Source organism: Orcinus orca, chromosome 8 (assembly GCF_937001465.1).
Source record: "Orcinus orca chromosome 8, mOrcOrc1.1, whole genome shotgun sequence".
Lineage (NCBI taxonomy): Eukaryota > Metazoa > Chordata > Mammalia > Artiodactyla > Delphinidae > Orcinus > Orcinus orca.
In genome coordinates, this window is record NC_064566.1 from 13,642,905 (window position 1) to 13,663,395 (window position 20,491).

Genomic DNA, 20,491 nt, shown 5'->3' on the forward strand with positions numbered 1-20,491 from the left:
GTTGCAGAGCACAGGCTCTAGTCACGCAGGCTTCAGTAGTTGCAGCATGCGGGCCCGGTAGTTGCAGCGCGTGAGCTCAGTGGTTGCAGCACACGGGCTCTAGGGTGCACGGGCTTCAGTAGTTGTGGCTCACGGGCTCTAGAGTGCAGGCTCAGTAGTTGTGGTGCACAGGCTTAGTTGCTCCGTGGCATGTGGGATCTTCCTGGACCAGGGCTCGAACCCATGTCCCCTGCATTGGCAGGTGGATTCTTAACCGCTGCGCCACCAGGGAAGTCCCTCAAAAAGAACTGAAGAACTACACAGATAAATAAGATGTGGCAAAGCTGCTGACCTCAAGAATAAAAGTGCAGGGACTTTTGGTTAAGAATCTGCCTTCTAATGCAGCGGACACAGGTTCGATCTCTGGTTAGGGAAGTTAAGATCCTACAAGCCGCAGAATAACTAGGCCCATGTCCCTCAACTAGAAAGAAGCCCGCGCATTGCAACAAAAGATCCCACATGCCACGATGAAGATCCCAAGTGCTGCAACTAAGACCCGACACAGCCAAAAAAAAAAAAGGATAGTATGAACAGGAACATGTAATGATCACCCACCATATGTTATGTTAGGTAATTTACAAGTAAGAATGAAATGAGGAAATATTATAGCTCTGCAAGACTGTGAAGGGTCGTGTTACTTTGGTGGTGTTAGGGGAGGTGGGGTTAAGTAATTCAGCCAAAGTTGCTCAGCTAGGATCTCAATTTGGGTCTGTATAGCTCCAAACTCATTTGCCTTTTATTATACCATGCACCCTCACAATCCTGTAGTGGATATCGATTAATAAACATGAAAGCAAGAATATTTGCCTCAGTCCTAGCATGGAATAAGGTGAACCAAAACACATTAAAAAAACCCCACAATACAGCAATTTATACTCTGGAAACAAATGTAAAGAAAACACACAGGAAATCTAAAGAGGGTTTAGAAAGGGAGATCCTCTAGAGCAGCGGTCCCCAACCTTTTTGACACCAGGGACCGGTTTCATGGAAGACAATTTTTCCATGGGGGGAGGGTGGTGTGGATGATGATGGTTCAGGAGGTAATGCGCGTGATGGGGGGGATAGTTCAAGGCAATGTATACAAGCAATGGTTCACACGTTAATGACAGCGATGGGGAGCGGCAGATGAAGCTTCACTTGCTCACCCACTGCTCACCTCCTGCTGTGCGGCCCAGGGGCTGGGGACCCCTGCTCTAGGGCATATAAGTCTTGAAGGATAAGTAGAAACATATCACATATAGATGATATATATGAAGATGAGGGTGAAGAGTCTATTCCAAGTTGTTGGAAAAATAAGTACAAAAACCACAACCTCCTCAGAGAATAATGAGGTGATCAGAGAGGGAAGGAGCAGGAATAAGGCTGAGTTGGGGAACTTTCCTGATGGTCCAGTGGCTAAGACTCTGCACTCCCAATGCAGTGGGCCCAGGTTCAATCCCTGGTCAGGGAACTAGATCCCACATGCCACAACTAAAAAATGATCCTGCATGCCACAACTAAGACCCAACACAACCAAATAAATATTTTTTTTTTTTTAAAAAGGCTGAGTTGGAACCAGAGTGTGAAGAGCTTTGAGTGCCTAGTTAAGACACCGTCCTGGTGGAGGGAAGGGAACCCTCCTACACTGTTGGTGGGAATGTAAATTGGTACAGTCACTATGGAGAACAGTATGGATTTTCCTTAAAAAACTAAAAATAGAGCTACCATATGACCCTGCAATCCCACTCCTGGGCATATATCCAGAGAAAAACATGGTCCGAAAGGATACATGCACCCAAATGTTCTTTGCAGCACTGTTTACAGTAGCCAAGACATGGAAGCAACCTAAATGTCCAATGACAGAGGAGTGGATAAAGAAGATGTGGTACATATATACAATGGAATATTACCCAGCAATTAAAAAGAATGAAATAATGCCATTTGCAGCAACATGGATGGACCTAGAGACTGTCATACTGAGTGAAGTAAGTCAGAAAGAGAAAGAGAAATATCCTGTGATATCCCTTATATGCAGAATCTAAAAAGAAATATACAAATGAATTTATTTACAAAACAGAAACAGACTCACAGACTTAGAGAATGAACTTATGGTTACCGGGGGTGGAAGGATGGGGGGAAGGGATAGTTAGGGAGTTTGGGATCGACATGTACACACTGCTATATTTAAAATGGACAACCAACAAGGACCTACTGTATAGCACAGGGAACTCTGCTCAATGTTATGTGGCAGCCTGGATAGGAGGGGAGTCTGTGGGAGAATGGATACATGTATATGTATGGCTGAGTCCCTTTGCTGTGCACCTGAAACTATCACAACACTGTTAATCAGCTATACTCCAATATAAAATAAAAAGTTAAAAAAAAAAAAAAAGACATCCTTCTGGCCATAACCTTACCTCAGAAGTCTTGAGTGAGATCTCCACACACATAGACCTCCCGACGGCAGGCAGCTGCCCTGCCAGCGCCTTCTTTGCTTCATGCGTAACCTCTGGGATGTCTTTGATTGCTAAATTGAACTAGAAAACAAAAGGAACTTTGTGTTAAACATTCACCAGGAACATTATGGAAACATAAAGTAGTAAGATTGGATGCTGAGTAAAGCAGGCATTGCTCTTGACTGATTAAGGACATTCATTTACTTCTCCCTTCCCCATAAGATATCTTGCATCAAAGCCCCAAAACTCACGTTGAAAAAGCCTTTCACCTATCACAGCAGAAAGCCAAAAAACAAATACATCAGACTAACACTGATGAAGAACATACTTTCCAAGTGAATGGATCAAATGGAATTAGGTATTTTAATGTTATGATTTAGTAATACTAGAAATAGAATTATTTATTACTACACTGTGATTCCTTGTGACAAACACCATAGTATATCCCTTAACAAACAATTGGAATTTTACCCAGTCTGAACCCGTTGGGGAAGAAGATGAACGAGTACAAATCTTCTCGCCCAGTCGAGCCTGGACAATCACTTGGACAGTCTAAAAAAAGCAAACAAAAAAATCAAAGATGAAAAGTTAAAACAAATTTATCTGGCTCCTAATCAGGGTTAAAACCCTCCCAATGCAGGATTTAAAAGATGCCAATGATCATAACTATATTTCAGGAAAGGGTAGGATTTAAAACCTTCAAGAACACGTAGGAAAAAAACACGGCACAAAAATAACACTGTAAATATTCCTGAGGGCACAGTGTCAACCAATTAGAGAAATTACAATTTGAGGCTTGTAATCTATAATATTCTCACATGGCAGAAAGAAAGTTGCACATGATGGCTCTGACTTTCATAGAAAAACAAGCCCAACCATAGGTTTAAATATTCACTGCCATACACTTATGTAATCATAGTTGATTTAAACCAAGGATTCCACAATTATTCATATGACTTGGCCCATATGGCAAAAGTCTTCCAACTAATTTTACAACCAGAATCTACTGCATGGATTATTCTTACATAGCAATGGTTGAGAGGAAGGAGTGAGAGTGGTGGAAATGATTTTTAGATTTAGGAAAATATGCCTTCTAAAGCATTCAAAATTCAGTTTTAATTCTTCATTTACCCAGAAGGGAACAATAAGTGAAAGTGAGACATTTCAGAGGTAGTTGATGCTTACGGAAAGATGCCCAAACTGCTGTCCATTCCAGTCCGCAGTCTTTGTTCCCACCCCAAGGGAACATACTGTGCCAATAACCTGGCATAATAAGTTTGACATTTCTGCAAACAGGCTTGCAAAAAAAAATTTTTTTTGAACAAGTAGCTGAGGAAAATTGGAAGCTACTTTTTAGTTACACCCCCAGTACCGCCCCCAAATTTCACAGTTTGGTTTACAACAGACAGAAGTATCCCTTAAAATGGGCAAGCTGCAAGCTGTTATGCTATATTTCCAAAAAGGGAGAAGCACGGAAGTTATTTCTAACAGTTCTAGGCTTAAGAGAATGGATATAGTACCTTGAGGGCAAAAAACTTAATGAACTTGTCCAGGTCCTTTCTGTCCTGGGAATTGAGATCAGTTTCCATTGCCTATAGGAATCTAAAACAGGAAGAAAAAAAAAAAGTGTTGAAAAATGTGACTAATATCTTTTAAAAGGGATTGCTACAACAAAGCATACAGAGATGGTATTGTCTACTAGCTGTATGAATAGTCACGTAGGAGGTAAAAAAAAAATTTCCCCCCTGACTAAAAGACACCAAAGTGAAAAATACATACTATCTTTTGAGCAAAATAAATTCCACACAAAGAGCTAAATCTATAGACCTTAAAAATAGATGAGACAAGCCATTTTACCTGAATCTGAAACTTTGAGCTTTTAAATATAACTTATATATTAAAAAAGTTATATTACTTACCTATTAAAAAAGTTTTATTACCCAGCATATTGAAGACTAAGTGCTAATGAGACAAAAAGTTTATTAAAACATAAAGTGAGTTAACATCCCTTAAAAGGGCCAGTAAATCAATTTAACTTTGGGCGGGAGTGGGATAGGGGTGGGGGTGGGTTTTGGACCCCTTCTGAGAATCCAATGACATGACAAGCCCTTTCTCCAAAAAAATGCACCGATATAGAAACTTTGGGTATATTCAGGGAGTTCATGAGTTTCACGAAGTACATCATAAACCCTCAGGTTAAAATGTTTTGAGAAGGGGCTGGTATGAGGAAGAAAGCATTTACAGAGAGAAGAGCATGAACAAAGGCGTATAAGCCACAGAGAGCAAACTGGGTTTGCAACTATTAAGTATGCCAATTTTCCAGCGGTTGTGTATGGCTGGCTGGGGCCAGATCATGAGAGACTTAAATACAGGGCTAGAGACTGACCTGCATCTAATATGCCAGAAATGGGAGCACCCTCAAGGCTTTTGAGGAGAGGAAGCAACACAATCCAAATGGTGCTTTAGATGATAGCTTTGCTGGCATATTGTAGAATAGTTTTGAGTATGGAAAGCAGGGAAACCAATTAGGTCCTTGGCAATAATTCAGGCTTGTGGTCAAGGCTAAAACTCTAATACATATACAGACATGATTTGGAAATAGTATGGATGGGAAGTATTTTAAAGGAAGAGCTAACAGGATTTAAGGACTGAGTGCAAAAAGTTTAATGGGCTTTCAGAAAAACAAGAAAGCCAGAGGGACAGCTAGTTTTAAGGAAAGGTATAAACAAAAGGATAGAGTTGAAACAGGAAATAATACAAGTTAAAAAAAAACATTGTTCTCTATTCAGGTATAACTTACATGTAGTGAAATGCACAAATCTTAGGTGTACAGATCAATAAACATTTTGTATGTAAACACTCATACAATGACAACCCAGATCAAGTTATAGTACATTTCCAATAATCCAGAAGGTGCCTTTGTGTTCCCTTGGTCAATAAAACCACCAAAAAGTAACCATGATTCTGACCTCTATCACCATAGATTAGTTTTGTTTGTTTGTTTGTTTATTTGCTTTTTTAAGAAAATGTTGGGGGGTAGGAGTTTATTAATTAATTTATTTATTTTTGCTGTGTTGGGTCTTCGTTTCTGTGCAAGGGCTTTCTCTAGTTGTGGCAAGCGGGGGCCACTCTTCATTGCGGTGCGCGGGCCTCTCACTGTGGCGGCCTCTCTCTTTGCGGAGCACAGGCTCCAGACGCGCAGGCTCAGTACTTGTGGCTCACAGGCCTAGACGCTCTACGGCATGTGGGATCCTCCCAGACCAGGGCTCGAACCCATGTCTCCTGCATTAGCAGGCAGATTCTCAACCACTGCGCCACCAGGGAAGCCCCTAGTTTTGTTTGTTTTGAATTTCTTATAAATGGAATCAAATAGTATTAACTCTTCTGTTGTGTACCTTCTTTTATTCAACATTATGTCTGTAAGATTCATTTATAATGCTGCATGTAGCAGTTTATTCTTTTTCATTGTTATGTAGCACTCCATTTTATGAATATTCCACAATTTATAAATTAAACTGTTGATAAATATTTGGGTTGTTTCCTGCTTTTAGCTATTCTTTTTTTTTTTTTTTTTTTGGCTGCATTGGGTCTACGATGCTGTGCACGGGCTTTCTCTAGTTGCGGCAAGCGGGGGCTACTCTTCCTTGTGGTGCGTGTGCTTCTCATTGCATTGGCTTCTCGTTGCGGAGTACGGGCTCTAGGGCATGCAGGCTTCAGTAGTTGTGGCTCATGGGCTATAGAGCGCAGGCTCAGTAGTTGCTGTGCACGGGCTTAGTTGCCCCACGGCGTGTGGGATCTTCCCGGACCAGGGCTCAAACCCGTGTCCCCTGCATTGGCAAGTGGATTCTTAACCACTGCGCCACCAGGGAAGTCAGTTATTATATTCTTACATGAGCGTTTTCGTGAATATAAACACTCACTGCTATCAGATGTAGAGCCAGGAGTGTTGTTGTTGGGTCATAGAGTATGCATATGCAGGCATACCTTGTTTTATTGCACCTTGCTTCACAGATATTGCCACCTCCTCTTTTTTTTTTTTTGGCAGTACGCGGGCCTCTCACTGTCGTGGCCTCTCCCGTTGCATAGCACAGGCTCCAGACGCGCAGGCTCAGTGGCCATGGCAAACGGGCCCAGCCGCTCTGCGGCATGTGGGATCTTCCCGGACCGGAGCACGAACCCATGTCCCCTGCATCGGCAGGCGGACTCTCAACCACTGCGCCACCAGGGAAGCCCCACCTCCTCTTTTTAAAAAACAAATTGAAGGGGCTTCCCTGGTGGCGCAGTGGTTAAGAATCCGCCTGCCAATGCAGGGGACACGGATTCCAGCCCTGGTCCAGGATGATCCCACGTGCTGTGGAGCAACTAAGCCCATGCGCCACAACTACTGAGCCTACCCTCTAGAGCCTGCGAGCCGTAACTACTGAGCCCACGTGCTACAACTACTGAAGTCCATGCGCCTAGAGCCCATGCTCCGCAACAAGAGAAGCCACCGCAATGAGAAGCCCACGCACTGCAAAGAAGAGAATAACCCCCGCTCGCCGCAACTAGAGAAAGCCCGCGCACAGCAACAAAGACCCAATGCAGCCAAAAATAAATAAATAAAATAAATAAATTTATTAAATAAAAAAATTGAAGGTTTGGGTCAACCCTGTGTTGAGCAAGTCTATCAGCGCCATTTTTCCCATGGCATTTGCTCACTTCGTGTCACAGTGTCATATTTTGGTAATTCTCAAAATATTTCAAACCCTCCACCAGCAAAAAGATTACAACTCGCTGAAGGCTCAGATAATGGCTAGCATTTTTTAGTAATAAAGTATTTTTAAATTAAGGTATGTACATTGTTTTTTTTTAAGACATAATGCTATTGCACTCTTAATAGTCTACAGTTTAGTTTAAACACACTTCTATATGCACAGGGAAACAAAAAAATTCATGTGATTCACTTTATCACAGTGATCTGGAACCGACCCACAATATATCCAAGGTATGCCTGTGTTTAGCTTTGATAGATACTGCCAAACAGTTTTCTAGGATCTGTACCAATTTACATCACCACCAACAGTACCTTAGAGCTCCCAGTGTTCCACATCTATACTACCACTTCGTATTGCTGATTCCTTAGCCATCTTGGTAGGAGTGTGGTGGTATTTCATTTAATCTACATTGAATGACTGATGATTAAATTAGAGATGAAATGATGACTGCCTTTCCTCCAATGATACCTTTTCATATGTTTATTAGACATTTGGATATCCTCTTTCATAAAGTGCTAGTTCAAGCCTTTTGCCCACTTAAAAAATTAGGTTGTCTTTTTCTTACTGAATTGTGGGAGTTTTAAAAAATATATAGTGGATTCAGTACATTGTTGGATATGTACTGCAAATACCTTCTCCCAGTTTGTGGCTTGCCTTTCTTGTGGAATTTGTTGCTTATCGTGAGAGTCACGACATACTAACGGACAATGGCCAGACTATATATATAAAGATAGAGCTCTGACCCACAATCAGCAAAAATCCAGCCCAGAAAGCCAACCTACTATCTACACTTACCAGTCAAGGAAGTCAGACTATCTCTAGCAACCAGTCCAGGAAGTCAAATGATAACCCCTGTAAAAACTGGCCCCAAACAGCCAGGACTTGATTAACTGACAGCTTCCCTAATTTTTATCCCTGCTTCCAACTTAGGACCAACCAGAGAAAGCCAAATATGTACCCCAACCAATCATATAGAGTACCCCCACTTGTAGTCAGGCTGCCTACAGCTTCTTTGTGCCAACAGCCCCAAATCAGGACATTCCTGAAGGCTTCCCTGCCTTTTTTCCATTATAAAGCTTCCCCAGTGGTCTACCTACCTTTGCATCTCTGCCAAAGGCAAGCGCTGGAGCTGACTCCTCTGCTACTGAAAGCTCTGAATAAATGGCCTTCACCTGTTCTCATCTGGGTGGTTTTTATGTCCACATTAAATACAGATTTATTGAGATATAATTGACAATATCAGAAGTATAAGATAAGTTTTGACAGGTTTATAACTGTAAAATCATCACCACAAAATAGTGAACATAGAAATTACTCCCCAAAAGTTTCCTCATGTTCCTTCGTACTCCCTCCCTCCAGCCGCGCCCCCATACCTAAACAACCTCTGATATGCTTTCTATCACTAAAGATCCCTACCTGCATTTTCCAGAGTTTTATATAAATTAAATCATACAGTATGTACTCTTTGGCTTCTTTCACTCAACACAATTATTTTGAGATTCACCCATGTTATATATTTTTTCACCCACGTTATATTCTATGTCAATAGTTCATTTCTTTTTTCTTTAATTTTTTTTTGATGTGGACTATTTTTTAAAGTCTTTATTGAATTTGTTACAATATTGCTTCTGTTCCATGTTTTGGTCACAAGGCCATGTGGGATTCTAGCTCCCCACAGGGATCGAACCTGCATCCCCTGCATTGGAAGGTGAAGTCTCAACCACTGGACTGCCAGGGAAGTCCCGATGGTTCATTCCTTTTTATTGCTGAGCATCATCCTCTTATGGAGTTTCCTGATGATCAGAGGTTCTTTATTTTAGTAAGTCCAATTCATCAACATTTTCTTTGATGGTTAGCACTTTTCTGTGTCCTGTTAAAAATTTTTTTGCTGATCTCAAAGTCATGAAAATATTCTCCTACATTTTCTTCTAGAAACATTACTGTTTACCTTTCAGTTAGATTCGTGATCCATCGAAAATTAATTTGTATATGTGGTGTACGTTAGGGATCAAGGTTCACTATTTTTTGCCAATCAGTTCAGTTTATTTAATAGGTTGAGTTAGAAACACCTGAAGATCTGTCTGAAAATGCTAAATCTGAAGCTAATGGAAAAGGTTAAGACTGAGATTAAAGTTGGAGATAAATCTCAAAAAAGAAGGAATTATTAAAACTATAGCAACAGATGAAATCACCAAGGGAGATAACAGAAAAAAAACAAAACAACGACCTTGGAAAGCATTTGCATAAAAGAACCACAAAAAGAAATGCAAGAACTAATCAGAGAAATAGGAGATAAAATGATTTCTGAGAAGTTTTCATTGAAACTGAGGGGAAATTAAAGTTTCAAGATTGAAGGGATGGTCAAACAGTGTAAGTTCTTGTGGAGGAGGCAAAACTTTACCTCTACGCATATTAAACTTTGAGCTGGGACTCCTTCAACAAAAAGACAGATTAACAAGAGCAAAACAGTTTATTGACTAATGCAGCACCTACCACAGAGGAGAAACCTCAACAAAAAATAACTCAAAGCAGTGGCTTAGAACTATGGCTCATATGGGGTCTTAAACAAAGAATAATAACTTCATAGAGAAATGACAGGACAAAGGAAAGCAGTTTTAGGCATTCAAGGGTGCAGGCTGTGGGAGGAAACTAAGGGAGCAAGGTTTGTTTGCAGATTTCTCTGGTGTCTTCTCAGGTCTGATAAGAATCTGTCTCCAGTAAAAAAGGGGAATTTATATCCTGCCTTTAGGCAGAAAACGGGAGGGCAGTGAAAGGTTCTCCTGCATTTGCTGCTTCTTAACTGCCTTCAGCTCAAAATAATTATGTCAAAGAGGCATATTTTGGGATGACATATTCTGGATTCCTTCATTCTCAAGAGGAAAAGGCCACTGGACTTGGCATTACGTTGTTAATGACCTTTGAGAGGAGAGTTTCTTAGGGTGGTAGTGAGGAATGGATTCAGCTACTTCTGAGATGTTAGGAAAAGAGCTCAAGCTTTTCTGTTAAAAGGATTTTCCCTGTAGGATAGGAATATCTGAGCAAATTTATAGGTGGGGGGTGGGAAGAAACCAATGAAGGAGAAATAAAACCTTTGAGAAGAAATAACTGATGAGATCCACAGGAGAATCTACTGATCAAATTACAAAGGACTCATTTTTGGGGGCCTATCAAATAATATGCTTGACATGTACACCCACCTTCAGGCCTTCCTAATTTTGGTTGAAAAGAACACTAACAAATATTAAAGTAAAAATAAAAAGACCTTTTAAAGGGTTAAACAGCTCAAGGCCCTGAAGCAACACAGCAACAGATCTGAGATAAGAACAGTGCTGGAGGATTGGGCTGCCCCTATCTTACACTGAAGTGGGGAAGTGCTCCCACTACCAGAGCATCTACCAAAGCACAAACATTATAATGGCACAATGACTCTTGTGACTTTTTGTACCACTGGAAGCACTCAAAGGATTATGTAACTAGAGTTAGTTATTGAGCCAAAAAGCGTGGTCTCCACAGAGAAAAAGTTCTCTCAAAGGTATCAGAGCTTATTGTCCCCTTAGGCCTAGGCTATCTATCAAGGATATTAGTTCATCCTTTACAATAGAAATGTAATAGAAAGTTTACTTTTGCTTTGCACTTTGCAAAATTCCTTCTTTGAGTGCTCCAAGGAATATAAACGGAAATTTGGTACAAACATTAAAAACACTGAATTTTTTCTGCCCTTTACTACACTAGCCAATTACTGAATCCTTCAAACTTATGCTTATACAAAATCCTTTATATTAGCAGCACTTTCATTTCCATAGATAACCACCTTAATCCAAGTCTCATTCCTTATCTGGAAGAGACTCTCTTGGTTAGTTACTTTACCTTTGAAGAGGATAGGCTATGCCATCCTAAAATATGCCACTTTGGCATAAAGATTATTTTTAGCTGAAGACATTTGAGATTCAACAGATGTAGAAAAGAAATCTTCTCAGAGCTTCCCTTATCTGACTAAAAGCGGAAACTTCTAAGAAATGAGGACTGCCATAAATTCCCATTTCAGGTTGGCTTCTACCCCAGGAGAGAGACCTAACATAAACCTAATATAAATCCCCTATCTGGGGGAGTTTCATAGTCATGAAGAAGATGGAAAGACCATTTGCACCCACACAAGATAAAGTCTGTTATGACAAACTTTCTTATTTCCCATTTGTTCTCCTAAACACCCATTCTTCTTTCCCAAAGAAACTAATTTTTCTTCCTATAAAACCTTTCTCCCCTCTCTTTCTCCTACTGAGTTAGACATTTAAGTCCCAAATTTTTACCACCTCCCTGAGCTATTCATCACTGAGCACTCCTGTGGTATACACTTCGCAGGCATTAATAAACTCTGTCTTTTCTCTTGCTAATCTATCTTTCGTTGGTTTAGTTTGCACGCCCCCATCTGCTGAATCCAAGAGGTTATAGGAAAAGTTTCTTTCCCAACACCTCCTTCTAGATTATACTGTAAACCTCAGGTAAACCACTGAAAGGCTAGTCTAATAAAGCATTATGTCATCATATTGCTCCTACATGCCAGAACTCTGGGCAGACTCCTCAGTCTGACCTTCAAGAGTCCACATACAAAGTCAGCGGGGAAAATAGGTAAAATGATTTTGCAAAGGTGATCAGAGGCTTGCTGGTACTTTCAGGAAAGATCTTGGTCACTGAAACTAGCAAATAAATGGTGATCCTGGACAAGGATCTAGTCCTTGGATGTACATGCTCAGGAAACTAATTTTATTAGTTCAGTCAAGGTTTGGGGGACTTCACTTACAAGAGACAGTTTACATACCATAAATCCCATTTATTAATTGAGAAATAAAACTGCCAAGTCGATAAAAGAAGCATCAAGTGATCAACATGTTGCCTTTCCTACAAGGAGACCATTTTGGGAAAATAAAATCATATCAACCCACTATTAGCTTCATATATCCTTCTATACCTCAGGAACAAGCACATTGGAATTCTGCCACCAAGAGTCTAGAGAGGGCCTTCTTAGTTGACAATGAATGTATGTGACTTTCTTTCCTTTAGACTTTACAGACCACTGCCCATATCAGTCATTGTCACCAACATGTTATAACTGCCAAAGACCCTTGATGGAACAGGTTTTAAGAAAATATATCAGCTGCTAGAAGACTAAGCCAAAGTAGGGCTTTTAGGTTACCACTTCGTTTAAGTCAAGGCCACTTTACCTCTCAGCATTCTAGTCTCTCAATTACAAAGCAAACTCTTCTGCAAGTGAAATAGGAGGGAAGGAGGCAGGGCACAACCTTTGAAAGAATGACATAGCCTGAGGACATGACGTAAACTGATTAGAACCAAATGGGTCCAAGATGGCAGACAAGTCGACTTCCACTAGACCTTGAGCCTCAGTACACGCTCACATCAGCAAGCTAAATAACACACCCACAGGCGCCAGGACAGTTTCAAGATGGACTATAAGGATCAAAAAGTAGGCAGTGGCCCAATTCCTGGAAATCCCCACCCCTTCCTAAAATAGCTGGAATACTCCTCCCACTCATTAGCCTATGAAATTACCCACTCCTATAAAAACTGACAATCCCATACCCTGGTGCCTCTCTCACCTTCTGAGATGGCCCACGCTTTGTCTGTGGAGTGTGTTTCCCCCAAGGCCGCTCTCACCTTCTGAGATGGCCCACACTCTGTCTGTGGAGTGTGTTTCTCTCTAAATAAATCCACTTCTTACGTATCACTTTGTCTCTCACTGAATTCTTTCTGCTATGAGACATCAAGAACCTGAGCTTCATTAAGTCCTGAAACCATGTGTGTGATCTCAGTTGGAAGACCATGGGTTTTGTCTGGGTTCGAGTTCCGGCACATGGGTTCAAGTGCCAGTCTGAGGTGCAAGGTTTCACAAGCATTCAAATCTCATGTCCCTTTCCTGTTAATATGTTGAATAAGCAAGCTCATCAGCGCTACTTATTACCTTATTAAAGTTTTTTGCCTTAGGGACATAAACCAATTACTATGTATGATTTTTGGATATTTACAAAAAGTTCTATGTGGTTCCCACCCACATATATTTGATTCAATTTACCAGAGGTCACCTCTAAAATGGCTTAATTAGGCCAAAAGTATATTTATGAATCATAATGCTCCTAATATTGCTGTCCCTTCAAGTTTCATCAGAATCTATTTCCCCAGACTTGCCACTTGTAGCTTTTCTTGTCTGAGAAATACCTCACTTAATTAAGGCCTTTCTTCAAGGCTTAAGACATTTAACAAATAACAAAAACTATTTACTGGACCTTGATTAGCAATTTCAATTTAGCAACATTCTCTACACATCATTTTCATTAACAGAAGTTCATAACAACAAATAATTCTGTCAGGTTCCCACAGTGTTTAGAACATGTGCAGACTTGTGCCAAACTAAAATGTTTTTAAACAATTATCTGAAAATAGAATGGATAAGCAAAATGTGGTATATACATGCAATGAAATATTATTCCACCTTAAAAAGGAAGGAAATTCTGACACATGCTACAACATGGATGAACTTTGAGGACATTATGCTAAGTGAAAAGAACTAGTCACAAAAAGACAAATACTGTATGATTCCACTTATATGAGGTACTTAGAGTAGTCAAAATCGTAGAGACAGAAAGTATAATGGTGGTTGCCAGGAGCTGGGGGGAAGAGAGAATGGGGAGTTGCTGTTTAATAGGTAGAGTTTCAGTTTTACAAGATGAAAAGTTATGGGGACAGATGATAGTGAAGGCTGCACAGCAATGTGAATGTATTTAATGCTGCTGAACTGCACACTCAAAAATGGTTAAGATGGTAAAATTCTGTTGCTTGTATTTTAACACACACAGAAAAAGAAAAAAAGATGCCATTACTAAATAAATAAAGTTTCCCATTATTATGTAATGGTTGTAGATAATCACCAACTCCCAAATACTAGACAGAAGATTCTACAACACTGTTCAAGTGCAAATGATACAATCAGGTAAAGGAAAAGTACAGTTATCTGGATAGACAGGTTTTTTAGATCTTTTACTTACTTTCATACTGAAATGCTAATTTTAAATTTTAAAAATACGAGTTCTTCTTAGGCAGACAAAACCCATTTATCTCAACTACTTTCCCAATCCTCAATTAAAAGCACAGAAATATAAAAGCTATAAATAAACCCAGAAGAAGAAATAACAATGAAAGATGTCAACAAAATATTGGGGGGAAAAAGTAAACAGACTGGTAAAGGATAAAGGTTCAATGTTTATTTCTGCTCACTCCTAAAAAAAGGGTGGAGGACTTAAAAAGCATACACACAGACAAGAGATAACAATATCAAAGTTCGGGAAGGTAGAAAGTAGAAGGAATAGATAACTGACTAAGCAGAGCACAGCTGATATCCAAGCCAGCAGCGGGAGAAACCCTAAACAAAGAAAGCTCTTCTGAACCAAAGAACCTAAGAAAGTCTAAGGAATTAGTCACCAGGTAGCTACTAAAGTAGGGTGGCAGATGGGGCTGAAAACAGGAGGATTATTTGAAAGTCCACGGAAGAAGCAGTTAGACCCCACTCTAAGCCCTACACCCACTCCATGACCCCACTCAGACCAGAACTGCCATTCCTTCCTAACGTTAGAAGGCTGCACATTGGGAGGTCCCCAAATGGTGGAGTAGGAAGACCCTGATCTCACCTCCTCTCACAAAACTTACAATTATGTACAGAACAACTATTGAGGAAAAAGACCCAGACCCTAACTGACCCTAACCTACCAGAAAAGATCTTCTACAACTAAAGATATAAAGAAGGAACCACAACAAGATGGGTAAGAGTGGGGAGTCCCAGTACAGTCACAACCCATGCCCCCGGTTGAGGAACCCACAAACATAAGAATAATTACCATTGCAGAGATTTTCCCCAAGGAGCAAGGGGTCTGAGTCCCACACTGGACTAACCAGCCTGGGGGTCCTATGCCAGGAAGACAAGCCCCCAGAATGTTTGGCTTTGAAGGCCTGTGGGGCTTACATCTAGGAGCACCAGAGGGCTGTGGGAAATAGAATGGAATCTCTTAAAGGGCACACAAACTCTCACATGTGCCGGGACCTTTAAGGCAGAAGTAGTAATTTCAAAGGAGCCTGGGTCAGAACTACCTGCTAATCTTGAAGAGTCTCCTGGAGAGGCAGAAGGCAACTGGAGTTCACCCTGGGGACATAGATACTTGTGGCAGCCATTTTTGGGAGCCTGTTCTACCACATGGACACTGGTGCAATCACCATTTTGGAATCCTCCCTCTACCACTAGCATGGTGTGTGTGTGTGTGTGTGCCAAGGGAAGCCCCTGTTCAATGTTCTTGTCTTAAGAGATACAAGTAACTTTTCTCAAGAGTCCAGGGGAAAAAAAAAAGTAAGAAATCCTGCGTTGTTCTATTATACAGTATGTGATACATACAGAAAGAAGTAAAGCAATGTGGCCAACAGAGAACAATGTATGAATATAGGTGAAGAGTATATGAAAGTTGGGGCTTCCCTGGTGGCGCAGTGGTTGAGACTCCGCCTGCCGATGCAGGGGACACGGGTTCGTGCCCCGGTCCGGGAAGATCCCACATACCGCGGAGCAGCTGGGCCTGTGAGCCATGGCCGTTGAGCCTGCGCGTCCGGAGCCTGTGCTCCACAACGGGAGAGGCCACAACAGTGAGAGGCCCGCGTACCGCAAAAAAAAAAAAAAAAAAAAAAAAGGAGTATATGAAAGTTCACTTTAATATTCTTACAATTTTTCTGTATATCTTACATTTTTCAAAAAAAATCTAACAAACAAAATCCATTCTCATCAAATGGTCTATAGCAGGGTAAAGTTCTTAACTAACTTTCACCCAGCATAAAAGTTTTCTATCTCCTTGTAGACCTATTTCAAATACAGTTTTTCAAACATCTGAATGACTGCTCTAGCTATACTTCCAAGTTCCCATCACAGGATATCCTTGCCTTGAGAGTGAAGGAGACAAGGAGTTCAATGCACCGCGCCATGTCAGATATGGGAGGACATCCAACAACAATGTGGACTAAACTAATGTTATCAGTCACACCCCACCCCTGCCCACTACAGGTACATAAAAATGCAAATAAGATATGACAATAAAAAGGTTTTGATACGCAGCTAAACCAGAAAGATTGAAAAATCCCAGGTTCCAGAAAAAAAGGTAAGTTAAAGCCATAGATATAAGGGAAAATTGATGCCAGGGAGCTGAGGTTTATGGAGAGCAAGGTCAGATTCTTATAATGAACACATGAGAACAAGAGTGGGGTGTGAGGGAATCATACCTCAAGCTTACGGGAAGGTAGAAACCTCCCCTGCAGAAAACCCCAGAGCCAAGTGCTCCTTGATCAGAGGCCAGAAGAATCCTAGAGAAGCAATGAAGAGCTTTGCCATCTATCATGGCAAGGTTGGGAGGTGGGGAAGTTACTCTCAAACCTTCAAAAGAATACATCAGTAAGGTACACAGATATAAGATCCAAAATTACACTACCTACATGGATGGTAAGGAAACAAAAAGCCAAGAAATTAACCTAAAAACTTGTCCAAAACCACTGAAACTCCTAGAAACAGGCAGAAGGAAGCCCGAAGGAGGCCTGAGAGAAGCTTTCACAGACTTGGATCATCAACAGCCTACTGCCAGGCCATTCATAACCCTTCCTTCCAACTTTTAGCTAGATGAACTCAGAATTTAAAAATCTGCAGATTGCACATGGAAATAAAACACCAAGAACTCAAAAGAACAAGACAATGTGAGAGACTACACATCTGAGATAGGAGACTGGGCGAGCTAAGAAGAAATACGCTTATTTATGAACTTGTTAAACACGTTGACTTAGAATGTTAAGGCAGTAGGTTAAAATTTTTTAAAGAATCACTTTATATAGTTTTTCTTAACAGAGTTATAATTCACATACCATAAAATTCACCATTTTAAAGTGTACAATTCTGTGCTTTTTAGTATATTCACAAGGATGTGCAACCATCACCACATTTTTATCACATTGAAAAGAAATCCCACATCTGTTATCCATCACTCCCCTTCCCCTTCTCCCTGTCCTTGGCAACTACTAGTAGGCTTTATTGCTATGGACTTGCTTATTCTGGAAGTTTCACATAAAGGAAATCCTATGTCACCTTTTTGTGACTTGCTTCCTTCACTTAGCATGTTTTCAAGGTTCACTCTGTATTTTAGCATGTGTCAGTACTTCATTCCTTTTATGGCTGAATAATATTCCACTGAATTGGCAGACTACATTTTGTTAATTGACTCATCAAGTGATGGACGTCTAAGTTGTCTCCACTTTTTGGCTACTGTGAATAATATTCCTGAGAACACTCATGGGTAAGTTTTGGTGTTAACATATGATTCTCTTGGGTATATACCTACAAATGAAATTGCTGGATCATATGGTGATTCAACATTTAATTTTTTTGAGGAACTGCCAAACTGTTTTCCAAGGCAGCCATGCCATTTTACATTTGGTAATAGCTTAATTTTAAGATTAGGGTATATAATGAGTACGGAGATGACAGACATTATGAATGGGTCTTTTTTTTTTTCTTTTTTCTCCAAGTATTTCCTTGTTACTCCTTTCCCTTTTAATCCATAATATACAACCCAGATAAATAGGCTATTGCTGTATTCTTTAAGGTTTTTTTTTCATTTACAAAAACAATGGATAGTTCTTCTCTCAGAAGACAAATGTAGTTGTAATTTGTATGACTTCAAGCTAATTTTAAAAAGTTTTTATTATGAAAAATTTTACACATCACTCAGCTTCAACAGTGTAGAATAAGGTCTGCCCTTAGCCTCTGCCAGAAACACAGGTAATTTCTCCGTGGAAGAAAATAATGTTGTCCTAACCCATAAATTATCTCTATAATTTTTCATATACAATTTCTGGCACATGTTAAAGTAAACCAGGCACTCAAGGAGACAAACACAAATGATCAAAATCCAAAAGATATTAGAAACACATTAACAGTTATCAGACACAGACCTTAAAATTACTATGCTTAATATGTTCAATTAAATGAAGCACAAAATTGAGAATTTGGACAGAGAACAAAAATGTATAAAAAGTAGGTAAGTATGATCCAGCCAGATTAGTAGGGAAACATAAAAGTGAGCAAAAGAGAATAACAGTAGATTATAGTAGGGAGTCAATGCAGATTCTTCTATAGGTAAAAATTTAGGGACATTAATCTGAATATAGAGAGGGGGAGATGAAATAAAGGGATTAGAGGCAGGAAGACCAGCTAGGAAGCCATTTCAGTAATCCAGATGAGAGTTGGTGATAGCACTGGATTAAGGTGAGGCAGTCAATAAAGGAAGGAAAGAGCAAATAATTTCAAAGAAACAACTGAATAATTTGGCAAGAGATTATACAAAAATGACCCCAGATAATATCTCCAGCCCCTAAAACTGGGAAAAGTTAATTAACATCAATAACTGAAAAAATAATTATGCTTTCCAATTTTTAACAGTTTTTAAATGTTCTGGATTCAGGCTTAAAAGCTCAGTATGGCAAATCAGGAACAGTTAATAAGAAAAAACAGTTAAGGGAGTTCCCAGCAGTCCAATGGTTAGGACTCTGCGATTCCACTGCAGGGGGCACGGGTTCAATCCCTGATCAGGAACTGAGATCCCGAAAGTTGGGTGGTGCAGCCATAAAACAACCCCACCCCCCCAAAAAAACCAGTTAGGTACAAGTTCAAAGGTAAAGAGAACAAAACTGTAATTTCCCCACTTTCTAGGCATCAGAATTAGTAAATCATAAAGATCTTTTTTTCCATTTAGAAAGTTCTTTGTAGACAAATGAGAAACAGAATGGAAAAGTTTAAACAACTGAAATAGTCTTCTACCAAAACAGTTACAAAGAAAGTCTGAAAATAAAGAAGAAAGCAGAGATACACTCACTTGGGAGGGAGGGGGGAAAGAGGAAGAAAAAAGAAAGAGGGCTTCCCTGGTGGCACAGTGGTTGAGTCTGCCTGCCGATGCAGGGGACACGGGTTCGTGCCCCAGTCCGGGAAGATCCCACATGCCGTGGAGCGGCTGAGCCTGTGCTCCGCAAAAAAAAAAAAAAAAAAAAAAAAAGAAAGAAAGAAAGAAAAGAAAAATAAAGCAGGGCCTTCCCTGGTGGCGCAGTGGTTAAGAATCCGCCTGCCAATACAGGGGACACAGGGTCGAGCCCTGGTCTGGGAAGATCCCGCATGCCATGGAGCAGCTAAGCCCATGCACCACAACTTCTGAGCCTGCTCTCTCGAGCCCGCGAGCCACAAATACTGAAGCCCACGTGCCACAACTGCTGAAGCCTGCGCGCATAGCGCCTGTGCTACGCAACAAGAGAAGCCACCACGAGAAGCCCGCTCACTGCAACGAAGAGTAGCCCCCGCTCGCAGCAACTAGAGAAAGCCCGCGCGCAATGAAGACCCGACGCAGCCAAAAATAAAATAAATACATTTAAAAAAAAGAAAAAGAAAGCAGAAGTGTCGATATTTATGACAATTCCAGACCAGAAGTGATGAAATGAGATTAAAAGGGACATTCAGTAACGATAATCTCTGAAAATATGATAGCCATAAACCTTTACATGTAAGCAATATAGCAATAAAATACATAAAGCAAAAATTCCTAGAGATACTAGGAGAGCTTGATAAAACCAAAACTATACCTGAAGATTCAACATACCTCTTTGATATATCAAGTAGATATAAAAAATTTTTGAGGATCTGAATAATAAAAACAAGTCATTCATATATATATACACATATATATGGTGGCATATAGTGCGAGTCACTCAATCTTTCTGTACTTCAGATTCCTTTCTCATAGGGTTGTGGTGAGGATTAAATGAGATAGTTCCTGTAAAGAGTACTTGCCACATATGAGATCCTCAATAAAGCTCTTAGTTATCTAACTCTACCTTTCACATTATTCTCTTAGGTTCAAGGGACACCACAAACTGATCATGTTCTTGACCATTAAAAACTTTTTTTCCAAGATGTTATTGCCCATAATTCAATAAACTAGAAACATAATAAAAAGTTAACCGTGTATACACTAGGAAGCTTTTTATAATAAACATTGAAATAAAAACCAGTTACAAACGATCTAGAAATTAACAAAATGAAGAATATTTGACAACAAATGAGACACAGCAAAAGAAGAATTCAGAGGAAAACTTATAGTCTTTATAATTTAAAAAAAAAATCTCAAATAAGTATGC

General features: G+C 40.1%; 1 protein-coding gene and 1 non-coding gene across 17 annotated transcripts in view; one reads left to right on the forward strand and one right to left on the reverse strand.

Annotated features, from left to right (window-relative positions):
- The window catches only part of ATG13 (autophagy related 13), a 46,537-nt gene that overhangs the window by 21,542 nt on the left and 4,504 nt on the right, over nucleotides 1-20,491 (reverse strand). For 15 of the 16 annotated variants that reach the window (XM_033411893.2, XM_033411892.2, XM_033411878.2 and 12 more), the window contains 3 exons: nucleotides 3,995-4,076; nucleotides 2,946-3,026; nucleotides 2,436-2,555 (listed from right to left, as the gene is read on the reverse strand). In XM_033411893.2, the coding sequence (XP_033267784.1) occupies nucleotides 2,436-2,555; nucleotides 2,946-3,026; nucleotides 3,995-4,063 (270 nt within the window). In that variant the 5' untranslated portion in view covers nucleotides 4,064-4,076. Of the gene's footprint in view, nucleotides 1-2,435; nucleotides 2,556-2,945; nucleotides 3,027-3,994; nucleotides 4,077-20,491 lie in introns of those variants that run through there. The other variant, XM_049714374.1, reaches the window with a different exon arrangement.
- TRNAG-CCC (transfer RNA glycine (anticodon CCC)) lies at nucleotides 1,417-1,489 on the forward strand. The gene has a single exon. It is a non-coding gene; the product is annotated as a tRNA-Gly (tRNA).